This window comes from Haemorhous mexicanus, chromosome 10 (assembly GCF_027477595.1).
Source record: "Haemorhous mexicanus isolate bHaeMex1 chromosome 10, bHaeMex1.pri, whole genome shotgun sequence".
Classification (NCBI taxonomy): Eukaryota; Metazoa; Chordata; class Aves; order Passeriformes; family Fringillidae; genus Haemorhous; species Haemorhous mexicanus.
The window spans coordinates 23,338,498-23,355,731 of NC_082350.1; the positions used below are offsets into that span (position 1 = coordinate 23,338,498).

Here is a 17,234-nt window from a genome sequence, read left to right on the forward strand (position 1 = left end):
AACCTTCCCAGGTGAAAAATGGATTTCCTCACCCACCCTGAGAGACAAGACAAGAAGTTCTTACCAGACATGGCAGTGAGGTCAGCACTGCTGCTGAACAGCTCTGTAATTCCCAGACCTCTCCAGACATCCTTCAGATCAATTTCCTGTTCTACTGTGAACCTGGAGAATGGAAGAGAACATTACAAAAAGCCAGATGTAAGCACTACTTACTGTTATTAGAAGATTAAATTTTCTAGGTGAAAACACCAAGATAAATAATGCAAAGTAGGAGATCCAGTGCTAGTGACACCTTCCAAAAAATGCTTATAAACAAATGAGTTTACTCACAGCTGGATTTTTCCTAATACAGAAGCAATCAAAAATATGCTAATGGTATGTGCAGCCCCCTGCCCATAAAACTGCAGAGCAAAATTATGCAGCAGCTAATGGAAATGCTTACTTTTTACACAAGAGGTTTTCTCTAAAACCTGAATTTAATTGTGCAGATACCAGAACAGAATATTAAATGAGGCAAAGGGCAGCAGAACTTCCCAGAGAGCTGCTGGCAAAGGAGGAGTAAGATACATACTCCATTTTTACTCAGATAATATAGGAAAGACCAGCTATGAATATGAATATGAAGCATCACTGATTCAGCTTCTAATTAGTGTGGTGGCACAATTGTAATTGGGTTTTGATTGTGAGTAAAGAGCAGGGAAAACAAATAGTTGTTAGTGTAAATGCACGGAGTGTAACCTGGCAAAAGCCCTGTTCTAGGCTGGGTTAGTGTGCTGGAAGGACAAAGTGACATCTGTCCTGAGGGCAACATTCTGGGCAACCTGGGAGAGTGGAAAACAAGCAGAAGCTTGTTCCATTTACAAGCTGATTTTCAAACATTGTAAAAGCTATGCCTGGTGTCAGTAGAACAAAAAAAAGACCTTTATGCATGGCCAGACTGAGACTGGACAGCTGGAGAAACAGAAAAATATTAGTGATGGCAGCCCCAAGCAGAAATAGCAGATGTGTGCAGGCTGACACAGGAGAGTGACTGTACTCCTTGTGAGGGGTGAGCTCTGGGGGCTCTGGAGAATGAGCAATGAATTATTTGTGATTTACAATGTGCTGGCTGGAGCTATCCACCACACAGCATGGTCTGTAGGAGGCTGCTCTGGTTTGTTCTGGTCTCTGCAGCCACTGAGTCAGACCCAGCCACAGCTCAGTCCTTGGTGATGGGGCACAGAAGTTCCAGAACCAAATAAATGTGCTCCTGGGTAGTCTCCTTCTTTGGGATTGCACTCCCCAGCTCCATGGAAGAACAACATGTTCTTTTCTAGTGAAAACCTGGCCCAGAGCTGTGGGCAGGGCACAGCTGATGGAGAGCTGAGATGTCCAACCTTGGCACGCACCAGCCTTGGCAGCTTGAAAAAGAATCATCTGGACATCAAACAGAACTGGATTAGAGTCAAGTGGATCTTCCTCACTCACACAAACCTGAAAAAAATCCAGTACATAATCTACTTTCATAATGAACTTAGAAATGCCACTAGAAGCCAAAAATCTGGGGTGGAATGGATATCATCCAGAATTATCATTATTCAGAGAATAATTTTAGGACTTAAAAAAGGATCTGGAGATAGCTCAGCACTGGTAAATCACTGGTGGCATCAGCAGTGTTCATGCACTCTGTCCAGACCAATTCCAGGACACGCATGGAATAAAACCACAGGAACTGGTTCTTGTGGTTTTATTGCCTTGAAAGTTCTCCAAAGAATCAGAAGAGACCAACAAAACTTCAAGTCCTGAAGAAGCTTCTCATGGTGTTCTGGCAGATCCTGCATCAGTTACTGTGGTGACAAGTCTACAAGTTGCTCATTCAATCAAATTTCCCTGACCTTTAGGATCCAAAAGTAAAACCACTTTTAGCCTCACAACACACTTGTAAAACATGTCCACAACTATAGAGATTTTGGTAAAAACCCTAAAAAAGCTGAATTGAGACTTGATTCCAAATGCTAGAGATAGTACAGTCCAGTCCAGAGGTGCTGTCTGTGCACATTAAAGAGTTCTACAGAAAATAAACTCAGAAATATTTCTTTCTACATTACATTTACATTAAAATGTTTTGAAAACCACTTCCAACTACACCTACTTTACAGAGAATGCAAACCAATGTTAAAATGCATTTTATAAAAGTTTCAGAGCTGTCTGTTTCCCTTTGTGGTTTTTATTTCACCCCAATATTAAATGCATCAAGCTTTCAACATGATTTAGGTAGGAGCCAGCAGTGTCAAATTTGTAAGGTATATTAGGATAAGAAAGCAACAAGTAAAGTCTGCATGGAAAGCAAACTCTGAGGTAAAAATAAGAAAAAAAAAAAGCATCTTTTTCCAAGTGCAGAGAAACAGAGTAAGACAGAAATGGAAATCAGGTGGGTTTAAGTCTCTGGACCATCAGACACAAACACTCATCTGCTCAGAGATGCAGCTGACCCAGAAAGCAGCTGTGGCACAGGATGCTCCTGCACACTGAGCAAGGGAGAGCCCTGGGAGAGGTTCAGGGAAAAGATAAACCTGGAAAGGCTCACTGAGCATGGATCTGAGGAAAGGGAAAGCAAACAGATGGGCTGTAATGGCAAGGAGTGCCTGGGGGAGGGACAGCACAGCCACTGGAGATGGAGGCTCCATCCCTGCCTGGGAGCTCTGGAAAGGCAAATCCTGAGCAGCTAGATGAGTGAGGAGCTGCCCAGCACCCACAGAGGTGAGTTCCTGCTTTTTGTGACCAACAAAACAGACCCAAAACACCACATCAGCTGTACAAATATCAAATCACCCCTTTACAAAAACAAACCTCACTCCTGCCCTTCTTGGAGCTTTGTCTTGTGGTAAAACCCCACTCCAAAGAGATCTCCCCTCTTTCCTCACATGCTCTGAAAAGCAGGCAGAGTTACAGATCAATTATTAATGAGATCTCCAATATTTCAGCTGACATCAGGACCAGCCTTTTCTCAAAAGTAACAGGGCAGCTTCCACAGTCTGAAATTTAATTTCAGGCTCTGCAGCTCAACATAAACATTCAGCAAGAGTTACCCCTCAGTCAGATCTGGATTTCTGTGCACTCTTTACAGACAGTGAGGATGATATTCAAAAATCAAAGCTGACAACCCAGAGCACAGAACTGACACTCCAGCTCATTTCCCAGACTCTGGCAATGCTGAGCTCCACCATACTACCCCTGACACTTGGTTATTTGCACTGTTTGCTGCATATCATGAACCAGATGGTCATTTTTTATTTCCCCCACCATTTTTTAGGTGCTCCTGATGCTAAAAATACTCTGAAAAACTGATTTAAATACTTCAGTATCAAACATCATGGAACAGTAGCAACTGAGAGCTTTAAAAACCACAAAGGGAAATCTGAGAAACAGACACTGAAGAGAAGATTAGGTAGAGAAACCAGCAAGTCTCTGGAGATTTTAGCAAAAAATCAGGACATTTTAATGAAATTTAAAACTTGCACAAGCATTAGAATAAAATGATGCATTTATGTCACTGACATTCTGTAGTTAAGCATTAACATTCCACATCAGGCCATCTTTCTTCTATTTTACAGCCTTTTAAGAAAGAAAAAAAAGATGTGTTCATCTTCTATGGTGTCATACAACCCTTAAAACCCTGAATTGTCTGTGATTTTTAGGTGCTCAAGAGCCAAGGAGGCTGAAGGTACAGAGTCTACTCATCCAGGAGAAGGGAACTGCAGCCTGGAGTGATTCATCCCAAATGCCATCTTTTAAAAAATTCCTGAGGGTTCTGAGTGAGCCAAAACAAAAAACTCCAGGTTTTCAGATTGGTTCTAAGGGATGGAATCCTGCAGAAGGAGGAGCAGAGGAATGGCTGCAGGGCCTGACATCAACATTCCTGCTAGTGATGCCTTGTGCAGGCTGCCCTGGAGCAGGGGCTGGGCAGAGTCCCAGAACAAAGCAGGGATTGATTCCAAGGATCTCCTCCATGGACCCACCTTGGGCAGCACCAGAGCCCAGCCAGGGCTGCCCCCAAGATGACCCAAAATGGCCCCAAAATGCACGAGCGCTCCCGGGGTCTCTCCCTGGGATCAGCTCTGCTCCATTGGCACCTTGCAGTTCATTGTCCCAGCCCAGCTTTAGCCCAGGCACTCCCACCCTGCTTGTTTTTCTCTCTCCAGCCCACGGGGTTTGTGCTCCTGGGCTGAGATTTGGCTCATTTGTCCTTGGTGCCCAGCTGGAGCAGGAATTGTTTTGTCTCCCTGCTCTGTGCACAGAGCTCACCATCCCATAATACGAAACCTAGACTCACACACTAAAGCAGCACAGAATGTGAAACATAGAAAAGCCAAAACCTGAGGCATCATTTGGAGAACAGGCCCTGGGGACTGAGGCACTGCTGGCACCCAGGCTCCAGTGCCAGCTGCTCTCAGTTCCAGCATCCTGGCTGGAATTTCAGCCAGCCTGTCCCCAGGTGCTGGGAACAGCTCCCAGGATTTAATACCCTGAAACCAAACAAGTGAGAGAGCAAGAAAACCCCACCAACTGCAAAACCAGGCAAAAAAAACCCCAAAAAAAACCCCAAACCAACAACCATTAAAGCTGCTGTGGGCAGGGGAAGCAAAGCAGGTTGTGGGATTTCCTCTGTGAAGTTCCCTCCTTCCAGGGCTGAATGTGCAGGAGTTGGGTGGGAATGCATTCCAGGGGAGTTTTGTGTCTCTTCTGTGGTTGTATCTCAAGGACAACCAGCACTGGCCCATTCCTCATCAAAAGGGGACTTGAGACAGCAGGTTAAAAAGCAAAACCAGAAAGCTCAAGGATTTTTTGTTTTCATTTTGGTTTGGATTTATATTGGGTTTTGAGGAGTGATTTTAGCGCTTGCTGTTTTTTCTTTTAAAGAAAACAAGCTTCAGCTAACACCACTTATCATTTTGGCACCATCTAAAGAATTTAAAGCTATTTTAAATGCACAAAATAGAAAGAAGATTGTTACAGAGATTTGGGCACACTGGAACAATCCTGAAGAGGGGATCTGCAAACTGTGGCACCACTATTAGGTACCAGTTCCTCCCATGCTCTTCAAGTAATTTATGTTGGAGAGACAGCTTTGTAAATTAGATTCATGGTCTGTTTCACTCCTATGCAAAAAGTGGATTAAAATGTTGATCATTTTAGTCTGGGTTAAGCTGGAAACAATGATTTGGAAATGAAAATGAGGAAGTATAATTTAACCATTCTGTACAAATCTCTCCTTTGCCATTAAGAGGAATAATACACAATTTCATTTGCACACAGATAATGCAGGCAGAAATTGCAAAGTTGTGATTAACTCTGCTTTGGCAAGTCATTCAGTCCCATTACAAATGTATAAGTTTAAAAAATGTTCACTTTATAATTGGATAGCATCTCTCAAGATATAAAAATTTAATTTTATTCCAGTGCTGCTTTCAATTTCTCAGTGGACAGAGCCTGGAGGCCACATTTCATAACATGCCTTTCTGAGTCACAGCATCAAATATTTATGAAGTGTTTATTTAGAGCATTGACAAAATCCTGTAGATCACCTCTGAATCCCCAGTGGAATCCAACACCTTGGGAGCATGCAATTAATTTTTGCATTTTTTTGTAGGGAGACTGCAGAATTCCTACATGGAATTCCAGGCTCAGGGTAGTTATCTTTTGTAACCTGAAAACACTGAAGGTGATGAGCATGTGTTTGCCTCTGTATAGCCTGAATCTGCAGGTGTTCATCCCATTCTTTGGGGTTCTTGGATAAGAACCAAGCACCTGAAGGCAGAATAAATAAGGACATTTTATGATCACACAAACCCCAGGCCTCAAATTCCCATGTGAGAACCTGGCTCCAGAGAACCCTGGAGTGTCTGCAAACAAAACCCCAAATCACCAATATAAACTGAACCCAAGCCATAAACATAATTAATTATGTTTTCTATGTCATTCGTGTGTTTAGATACCCAAAATACTTCAATATGGAAATTGGTTTTTACAGATTTTCTCCATAATCTGCTGTGGATCTCCCACTCTAGAAATTCTAGGAGAGAAGATGCTCAACTTCAGCACTTGGTGCACAGGCTGCTGTCCCAGGTACAGAAGGAAAGCTTAAGGGTGGAAGAATCCTCAGATTTCTCTTCTCATTCACACCTAGGTGTGCCAGGCCTGCAGAAAAGCAGCCTAAGAGAAAAATCCCCTCCCATGTGTCTTAGTGGACTTTCTGAGGCCTCTGGGACCTGAAGCTCCAAGAGAAAACAAACAAGAGACAAATCCCAGGACCAGAGTGCAGCAGGTTCAGTCTGTATAAAACCTGCAGTGCAGCTCTTTGCTGCTCCTCCTGCTTCTTCAAAGGAACTGGGGCTTAAAATCAGAGAGAAACTCTTACTATGGGGACTGAAAACCAGCCCCAGAATGCTGCTGGACCCTCAGCACTCTGCCTCTAAGCTCTACAGAGGAGTGGATTCCATCTCAGTTTGGGATCAGGGCATGCTGACAGCACCAGTCCATCTCACCCTAATTTATCCTGGCTGGCCTTGTTTGTTGTGCTCAGCTCCTGGACAGTGGTCCCTGCTTTGGAAAGGGAGCTGGGGGACTGCAGGGAGCCTGAACCTGTGAAATGGAACAAGCTCAGATCTCCAAGTCACCTGAAATCAAAGCACTGTTTTAATGATTTAAGGATTCACTGGAGTTTATTTTTTCTGCAGCCATGTACCCACTGCACAATGCCATAAAAATAGAAGAAGTGGAAGTGATTCCTTTCAGAGATGGGCTCCATTGTCACATAAACACTTCCATGAAATCACCATGAATCACTTGAAGGACAGTGTGATCCAGCTGTACATTATTAGTGACATTTAGTAGTAAACAACTCTGCTACCAAGCCAGGCAGAGCACAGGCATGAGGAATATCTGAAGGTGGAAGAAGCAGGATTCCAGGAAAGATCCAAATGGTGTATGTGGGCAAATCTGCCCCGAGCACACAGCCTGTGCCTGCAAATGGACTGACACAAATTTCAGCCCTTCTGGTACTGATGCCTTGTTATTCCTTGCTGCTCTAAGGAGGAAAAGTAGCACTTCCTACAGCTGGGAAAGAAAAAACAACACAAAATTGACTGGAATTACCCCTCAACACTCAACCATTGGTATTTGCAGACACACACCACTAGAACTTCTGAAAATAGCAGCACATAGAAACCTAATTAGCACCTAAATGAAACATTTGGTAGTTCAGACTTCCAATATTTCTGTGTCTCCTGTCTAAATGGAATTTATCCATAATGAGTTCTGCACTACTCTGAGCATCTTTCTGGGTGGATGTACTCCTGATGAGGGAACTTTCTGGAGAGCTCTCCCCTCTCTGAAAGGGATGAAACTGCTGAAATCACCTCACCCTGCACTGCATCCCCAGGCCCTGCTGCCAAAGCCACCCTCCTGTGGCTGCTGCATCACTCCAGGCTTGAGCAGGACACTTCAGGTGTTCCCTACTCTGCTCCTCCATCAATGGGGATGCAATTCCCCCTTCCATGATCTGGGAGCACGCTCTCACCTTGGCAAATACACTTCCACTTTTTGCTTCTTCACAGAGTTAGCCCATTCATTAATCAAGGAGGCCTTGACCAGTGGCTCCAGGGTGGCCAGGGGAACCTCCTGCCTGGAGAGGACAATCATCATGCTGATCTCATCCCCCTCATAGGGGATTTCCAGGACCTGGTAGATCCCTCCTGCTTCATTGGAGCCATCGCTGAACTCTCCTAGAGGAGGAAAACAAGAAAACCCCTGTTAGAACTATTTTCTTTTGTCTTTAGTGTATTTACTAGATACTGGAACTAAAAATGACGCTCTTTAGTCTATATAAAATTTTATATAAAATTGGTTTCTTCCTTGCAGAATTTGAGGCTTACATTCAATTTCTTAAAGAATACAAGCTCAAGCTATCACACGGTTTGTAGATAATCACAGCCCTGGGACATAACTTTCAGTGGTTATGCAGAGAAGAGTCTAACACTTAAAGCTGCTGAGACTTTCAGGGAAATGGGCAGAGATCTTATTCAGGAGAGAGGATTTTTCAGTGATGAGATTGAGCAAAATGCTGCCAGACATTTTAGAACCCTCTTGGAGCTCAAGCTCCAACTAAAAATGATCATTAGTTCTGCTGTTCAAAGAACCTCTATTATACCAGTCCAACAGTAAAGAACAAACATTACTCATTTGAATGTTTAGCACAGCACAAGAAAAATATTTTTGTGATAAGCAGGACTAGCTCAAGAATTGCAAAGAGCCTCAATCCAATGGATAAACATTCTGAAATCCATCCTATGGCTGCAAGCAAGTCATTATAAATGTTGCTACCAGTTATAATACACACATTAGGGAAAAAAAAACAAACTCTGAGTCCCTTCTTTGGGCAAACAGCACATTAAAAATTCTAGGTGGAAGAAGAGACAACAATACAAGTGGATATTACTGCAACAAACCCATTAAGTGAAGATTTAGTGGCTCTAAATTGCTAAAGGTCTAACTCACCGTAGTAGAACTCTCCCTGTTGGTACATCATTGGAATTTGCACTTCACTTTCATCATCTTTAGTGAAAGAAAAAGTTCTGGTATTTTCAGGCCTGAACTGTGACTTCCAGTTGCCTTTAAAGTAGATTGCATTGATGAGAGCCAAATGAGTTAGAGCACCAAAGTCTCTTGAAGACACAAAATCTTTGATCATACCTAAAAAGAAACCCAGCTGTCAGTCTGCATGTCAGAGTGAGCATTAAATCCAAACTTAAGGCAGCTTGAAAAATGCAAGAAAATAAAAAGCAGTGTTAACATGTAATTTCCAATTCAGATGTTTCATTAAATCTCCAATTAAAGTGCCAGTGTTTTGTAAACCTAAATCACAGTGTAGGTGTGTAAACCCTTCCATCAAGGACGTGTTAGGCAACTGTTTCTTGATCACTACTAAATACACCCAACAAGGAAGCCACGTGGAGAAAGGGTCACATTTGGAATGTTTACCCTGCTGCTATGAAACAGTTCAGCACTTCCATCTTAAGGTCAGAACTTGTACAAAGTTTGGTTCCAATCCAGAGAAGCACTTAAATGGGTGCTTGATATAGAGGGGCTAAGTGCACCCACTGCAGCTTCACCTGGGCCAGTTCTGAAGGAGCTTCAGCAATCTTCTGTTGAATTCAAAGCCAGGACTGAGCACCAAAAATCCACATAAATTCCCAGCATTTGTTCCAGAGGCATTAGCTCTTGAAAAGTCAAAGAGGAAAACCATCTAGCATCTGCTCTATTCATGGGAGGTACAGCAGCTGAGCATGGCAGCTGCTTTGCTCCTACTCCTGAATAAGTCATTTACATCAGAATGCAGTCTGGTACCTGCTGTAGCTCATCTCAAATGCCTTGTATTTCATAAAATCGTTCCCAGTTTGGTAAACTGGGTGCACTGACCAGATCTCCCACTGTTCTCCAGGAATTACAACCTCCTTCAGATTGCTTTCTTGCTCACTTCTATTTTTAGCTGACATTGCAATGCAAAGTGTTAAAATAAACACATTCCTCCATCTGATTATTACTCCTTAATCCATGGTTTAAAAAACAAATTAATTCTGCTTTCTGGAGCATATGATCCTGACTAACTGGTGTGAAATTTGTGTATCACAGGGCTGGATTTCTTCCGGGTTGCTGTTTGTACTTCATTTTATCTCGAATGTTCTAAGGAGGGAGGTGTGACCAACACTCACTTGGAGTTGGTAAAAAAAAAACAAAGGGGAAATTAAGAAAGAAAACTTTTCCAGATTTCTATTTGGTACTCATATTTCTTTGTTTTTTCAGCCACATCTTGTTAATACATTAATGAAATGTGAAGAATTTTCCTGCCCAGAGGAACCTTTGATGGTTCTGTTTTCTGCTTCGAGCCTCCCAACATGCTGAACAGGCTGGAACTGAAACCTGCCTGTGCTGTGCTCCTTTCCCAAGGGGAAATCAGAGAGAAGGGGACCAGCTGAGGGACTGGAACCATCCCAACCTGACACCAAGAGCCCCCCAGCTGCCCTGGTGGGCTCTGCTTTTCCTTTTCCCTTAGGCAGACAGCACATCCATGGAAACCCTCTGCAATCTGCTGCATCACTTCCACCCAGCTATTTCTGCAGCCTGAGAGAAAGGGCAGTTTGTTAGGAACAGAATGGCTGCTGTGTTCCCTTGGAACAAACCAGACCGTTTTCAAAAGGGAATAAAAGCATTACAGAAGGTGCTTTTCCACTTTGGAGCTGTGCTTTTCCAAAAGGAATTGGATTCTTAAGTGCTCAGACTACATGGGGATGTGCTAATTCCTTCCAGGTGATTCCAATCCCTCCAAATTCCCAGTGGTACAACTGTGCCAGAGCCAGACCTCCCTGAATTACTCCCAAAATCTCAACCTTCAGAGTGGGCCAGGGGAACCAAGATGAGAACATGCTTTGATCCCTACACCAGGAGACTCCCAGCTATGGGGACTCTGCGTGGCTCCAGGAAATGCCACCTCTCTGGGAGCTGCCAAGCCAAGCAGCATCCTGCAGCTCTCAATGTGCATATTTACAACAGTAATTTTGTGCTTAACTCCCCTGCTGCAAATTTGTGTTGTGAAACTGTTGACAGCGTTCCTAAAATCAACTACCCTCTCAACATGCTATCTCGTTTCCTCACACTGCAAAATATTACATTACACACTCTGATTTTGTGGTTCAAAATTAGCTTTTTATTCCCCACTATTCTATCTCTCAGTACCTTGTGAGTATGAGCTCCTCAGAGGAAGAGTGATACTCCACACATGCAAAGCATAAGCCAATAACCCCTCTGCAGACAACTTTTCTGCCATTAGCAATAATACTTTTGTAAAAAAAAAAAAATTAAAATACTATTAAAATGCCTACCATTCAAACAGTCTCATTCAACAAAAGTTACAGATGGTAAGACCAGAGAACAAATATTCAAATAGATGCCACATGATTAACAATGACTAATATTACTTATGACAGATCAATCCTACACAGGAAAAAATAGAAATACTAGAATTCTTCTCCTGGGAGGAGACACTTCAGTCTCAGAAAGAAGAGATAAAAGCCAAAGCACCAGCCCAACACCACTGCACAAGTCTGGAAGCAGAAACACTTCCTGCAGGAAGTGCACAGAAGGATCACATGCACTTACTATTTGTGTGATTCTCCACCCATTTATTGATCTGAGTAGCAACAGCTGCACTTTGGCTGAAATCTACATTCTCTACTTCAGCTTTGAAGTATTTTTTCACCAGCTGCAGGAATTTGTCACTGACGTGGAACCCGTTCTGCACGTAGAGGGAGTTGGCGATGTCCAGCACGTAGTGACTTTCTTCAGCAGTTGCCATGTCAGAAAGCTCCTTCAGGAAGGCAAACTCTTCACCTGGGGAAGGAAAAAACACCTTCAGTGGTTCAGAAAGGAAAATTATTCCATGGCTTTTCTGCTGAAAATTCACCAAAATGTTTTATGTGAAGGAAAGCCATCTTTTTTTAAACAAACTTGTTTCTAAACCTACACACACACCTTCAGATCTGAAGGAATAATCTCCAAGATCATATTACTTAGAGCCTGCTTTTTCTACTAGCTATAATTAGTCTAATTAACGAGACATTTGAGTCCAACCAGAAGCAAAGCTATCAATCGAAATTCTTTCTACACCAAAAAAGCAATTTAAAAAAAATCTTCTTACAGGTTCCATTTCTTAGCTCACCACCAGAAATTCTTAACAGAATTTTTATTCCATCTTAAATGCCAGTTGTTTAAGGAAAAATGAACTTCAAATCTTGAAACTAAGGACCTGCACAGCCTCTTCTATGACAAAAGCAGGTCTAGAATTACCCAGGAGCCTTAGTGGGGTAGTACAGAATCCTTGGTGGGTAATGAGGAATCTTGAACAGGATTAAAGCAGTCTGCTTTAAAATAGGAAGCTTGTACTGCTGCATGAAGGTAAAAGTTTTAATTTAAAAATTAAAATCCAAGAAAATAAAACTGATGGCAATGATGTGCTTCAAGCAGAAATCATGGGAGGCAAGATGGAGGAATCTGAGCATGTCTTGTCTTTCTTCTTCTTCTCCTTGTCCTCCATCTTGCCTCCTGAACTCCCATTCTAAATCCCCAAAATTCTACTTTTTCACCCTGTGACAAGTTACCTATCATTCTATTCAAACTCTTGTGGCTTGTTACTCTTCACACAAAGTTGGTAATTGTTTCCATGGGTTAAAATGGAAGGCACAGGTGTTTCTGACTCTGTGCCAAGGTCTCTGAGCCCCCTGCCAGGGTCTGGAGTCCTCCAAGGCAGCCAGAGGAATGTCCTGGGCTCCGACAGGTCAGCACCTCTCAGCTCATGCAGAACCCACACCTCTGAGCCTGCCCATCAAGGCCACCAAGAAATCCAGTGCTTTATAACCCATGGACAGCAGCAGGCTGCTCCCAACCCTTGCTCCTGCTTCTCTAGGACAAGAAGAAAGACATGATGCAAAGACCTCACCGTTTTTCAAGCTGTCAAAGCCCATGGAATGGCGGATTTCCTTCAGGGTGGTTCCATGGGCTCCCAGCTCCACCATGCCCATGGCTATGGCAATGCTCAGAGGGGAGAACAGGATGTTCTCATCCTCCCTGCTGGCTCTCAGCTGGTTGTAGACGTTCACAGACAGCTCAGCGGTGGTTTCATCAGGAAAATTGGTCTTGAAGGCTTCGCTTTGCAGAGCAAGCAGGGACAGCAGTCCAAGGAAATACATGACTTGAGATTTTAAGGCCTGCAAGATAAATTTGAGACAAAATAAGATCGTTGGATAATAGAAAATTCAACTTGAGAGAAAGAAGAGTAGTCAACTTTTTAATCTTAAATCTGTGGGGGAAGAAAATCCCTAGAGTTCAATGCACAATGCAGTTAGTTGGAGGAGACACTATTAAAAGAGAAGTAATGATGTATTTTCACACAAAAATAACCTCCTCCCTTATGTAATGCTATGTTTGTGAAATCTCCCAGCCCCAGACCAAGAAGACACTCACAGCTTCTACAGAAAAGACCCCAAAGACAGCAACCCCCTCCCTCCTTCCCTTTGGAATTGTGGCTGTTTAGCAGTGCTGACCTGGAACTGGTTTGTGTTTCTACACTTCTCCACCAAGACGACCCAGAAATTTGCTATTTCTTTCATTTGACCTTCTAATAAGATGGAACTTATTTATCCAAGTCACTTGAAGCCCCCAACAGGTAAAACTGTTTCAAACAGTGTGAGAGAGCTCCCTGACACCCGTGACAAAGTTACTGTTCCGTGATGTTGCTCAGCCGCAAAACATGTGGCAAGCAGCCAAAAATTCTTTGAAAGAAAAAAAGAAATCAATCATGCCTTAGTTACCAAATAAACCCCCTTTTGTTAGTAAATAACAGTGAGAAGTTGGGTAGCTCGGCTAGCTGGGAGCCAACCCCCGCTCAGAGGATAAAGGTACTGTACAGTGAGAAAGATCCAACAGTGGGAACGAAGAAGGAAACTAAATTTAAAAAAGGGTGATGCTTCTGACTAATCCATCCCCCAAGCTCTGCTGAAATGCTCTGGGGTAAGCAACAGTTCTCACTCTACCCTAGTTTAGCTCACACAACTACTGATAGTAGAATCCCAGCTCCTGGAGCAGGGAATGTGTAACTTCAGCCTTCCATTTTTATTTTCCTTTAAACTCTGCGCTCCCTTGGCATGAGACCCACTACTGCTGCAAGCCTTGGGTGAGAAACAGCAACCACCAGAGCTCCTGTTTCAACTCCTTTCCTCTGCCACTCTGCCTCCAAGGCACAGCAGAGCAAATCCTCCTGAAGCAGGGGCTTGGACAGGACAAGGCTCAGAGCTTTATCCACAAGTGTTTACAAGTTGTTGTGCCAGGCTGCAGGGCTCATCAGCACAGCCCAGATTTGTGTGAATGCTGCTGCTCCACAGAATCAATTTGCATGCAGGCAGCCCAAGTGCCTCTCCTTATGCTTCCCAGCAAGGCTGGGGCTGCATTACCAGGTTTTATAGACATGGCACAAAGTGAGCTTTATACAACATTTATATTCTGCATTTCATCTTCAAAGGCCTATGTAGCATTATCTAATTCACTCACACGGCGCTGAATGATCCATAATTTAAATGTTATTACTCGCATTTTATAGCTGAGAAAATACAAAGAACAACAGGGTACACACACGTGCCTTGGCAGCCACTGGTGCCAGCACTAGTTAAGATTCCTCCTGTCCCCCAGCCTCCATCAGCCTTTTGTTCAGTCCTGAACTGAGAAAATTGAAGAGATGAACCAGTGCAGCAATCCCACATGGTTCAGGGGAAAAGGAAAGCCTTGCCTCTCATCTTCCCTGTGATTCTTTTCACACATGTAAGAAATATTCTCCTTCCTAAATTTCCAATAAATTATCTCTGGTGGCATCACTCCACTTCTGTGGATTACTTGATCAATCTTCCTCTAATTCTCAGACAGCAAAAAAGTCCACTGAAGGCTCTTATCCTATTTAGGAACAGCACAGAAGAGTCATAAAGCCTAAAGCACCAGCTTGAATCCTTCTGCCTGCATGTTCCAGTGCACTGACAGAACTACCCAGCACGGCTGCCCAGTGCAGGACACCAGGCTGACCATCATGGTTTATTTCAGAAACACTGAGACACTATTTATAACCCCAAACGTTATCAACACACCACAAACTTCCCAACAAAACTGCTTAATAGCAGTACATAGCAAACCTACCCATTTATAAATTATTGACTTAAGGATATTAAGTTTTCTGCTATAGAAAATAACTGGATTTCTCTGTGATCATGGGCATTGTAGATTTCTTTATTTAAAAGCCCTGGAGCGTGCCTCTGCCAGTGTTACATAAGACTTGAGCCAGCACATCCCCCTGACAGACTGAGCCCAGGTATTATTCTCTTATCCTAAAAGCTGCACAAGGCAAGAAAAGCTTAACAAAGCTCCATCACACAGGTCTATAGTGGCACCAAAAACTGTACTCAGGAAATAGATAAGCAGGAGCTCATCTTGCTTTTGTTGAGGATGAGCCCAAATTTGGGAGCTCTCCCACCCTAATCTATACAAACAAGTTGTGCAGCTCAGTGTGGATGCAATTACACAGAGAGCTGAAGCTTTCCACTCCTGGATCAAGAGCAGCTTGAGCTCACTTGGAGACCTGATGTGCTTAAAACAGATGTGAAATAATCTGCAATTTTCTGAAAGGGAAGCTCCCCAGCCTTGCAGTTGCAGAGGCAGCTGCTCAGCACTCCATCACTGATCTCTGTCCTATGTACTACTGCCAGACAGGCTTAAATAATTGCACAGGGGAAGGAGGGGAGAAATTTATACATCTTAATTAAGTGTTTAACATGCAGGTCAGACTGACTGAAAGTTAATAAAATATTTGTTATTAGACAATGCTGGAACCCCAACATTATATACAAATCAAAATCATATTTCTCTCTGACCACTCACCAAAAGCTCCTCATGTGAAATAATTATGCTATATTACTTTTCATTATTTAGCTGGACAGAAAATGGAGTAAGTACATAGATAGAGACAAATAAAATTTATACTGAAATGCTCTTAACATGACAAAGTACCAAACTTATGTTTTTAACTACAAGCCAAATCCCACTGATGGCAACACAAGAGGCTGAACTGTGCAGAATAGAAGTTCCCAGTAGGAATGAATTAAACCCAAACAATTTCAATTTCCTCCCCGGCCCTTCTACATCATTTTAGTCTAGAGAGGCTTTCTAATGAAGTTCACAGTGAAGTTCCCCATAGAGACACCAAGGGGAAAGGAAGAACACATGGATACAGGAACGAACACATGGATACAGGCAGAGAATTTATCAGCTCCTTTGCTGGCAATGCTCTCCAAAGTGAAAACACAAACATAAATGAATGAGTCCAATGCAAGGGAAGGTGCTTTACAGCAAACTAAAGATCTGTGGGTGCTGGTCAGTGGGGAGGAGGTTGTAAAACACCACAGATCAATCCTTGCCAGCCAGTGGGAAAACAGTCTCATCTCATCCATCTAATGGGAAATGTCAGTGGTAAATTCCTCAGTTCAATTCATCTCACACTTCTGGCTCATGCTCACACTGCTCTGCTGACAACTGGGAATCCAGCTCTTAATTATCATTCCAGCCAGAGCAGTTCTGATCTGCTCCTCTGATCCTGCCTCGCTGCAGGCTGGATTACTTTGGGATCTGGGCTTCCTCAGGCAGGAGGGCTGGGTCCCACCAAGAGCTGGGACTGATTCTGGAGCAGCATCTTCTCAGCATCTCCCGCCAGTCAGAACCCAGGGCGCCCTGGATTGTCACTGCAGCAGCACTGAGAGCATCTCTGAATTGCCTGGACCCTACTCACAAACACACTTCAAGTTGAAGGAAATGAAGCTGAACATTATGTAATGCACATCCAGAAACCTAAACAGTCCCTGGGAGTATCATCAAAATTTTACTCAGTCTTTTCTGTCTTCCTCAGACATCCCCAGTACAGTCTGTCACTGCTGATCTGCATCAATGCAATCTGGTTAAATAATCCTGCAGCACTGGGAAAGGAGTCAATGTCCCCACTGAACAATGTTTAAAAATCAACAATCATCAGTTTCAATTGTTGCTGTGTACATTTTGCTTTCACTGCTAAATGTAAGAATTAAAAAAAAAAAAAAGCTGTTAAAAATGCTTTCACTCCTCAGCCATACAGTTATTAAGGCCAAAGGTATGAACTTCTCATTTGAGGGTGTGTCAGATTCTGAGTTTTGTTTGATTTCACCAATTGATGCATGAACACCTCTCTCCTACTGGGCAATCAAGGAATCAGTGCAAACAAATCCTCCTTGCCACAGCCTCTTCTTGAAAAACAGCTGTGCATCACAAATCCTTACTTGCTACAGAGGTTTGTCAGAGCATATCAGTTTTGTTCCAGCTTGCAACTGCTCCCAGAGGAAAAAAGCAGTGATGGAACGCTAAAACCAACAAGATTCCAGATATCCATCCTTCAGCAGGTACTGGCACTGAGGCCAAACCTGGTTCAATTCCCAGGAAACTTTTTTACTCAGCATTTCAGAAAACACCAGCCCCAAAACTCAGCCCAGCACATTTCCCTCAGTGGCCACAACCAGCTCAGGGCTGCTGCTCGCCTGCCCTGGGCCAGCCCAGATGTGCTCCTGTGCATGGGCACAAGGGAC

General features: G+C 43.2%; 1 protein-coding gene across 1 annotated transcript in view; it reads right to left on the bottom strand.

Moving 5' to 3' along the window:
• The window catches only part of SERPINI1 (serpin family I member 1), a 44,795-nt gene that overhangs the window by 8,155 nt on the left and 19,406 nt on the right, over positions 1-17,234 (bottom strand). The window contains exons 2-6 of the mRNA XM_059855823.1: positions 12,530-12,797; positions 11,194-11,424; positions 8,536-8,730; positions 7,559-7,763; positions 65-162 (exon numbers count right to left, since the gene is read on the bottom strand). Coding sequence (XP_059711806.1) covers positions 65-162; positions 7,559-7,763; positions 8,536-8,730; positions 11,194-11,424; positions 12,530-12,779 — 979 coding nt within the window. The 5' untranslated portion in view covers positions 12,780-12,797. The remainder of the gene's footprint in view (positions 1-64; positions 163-7,558; positions 7,764-8,535; positions 8,731-11,193; positions 11,425-12,529; positions 12,798-17,234) is intronic.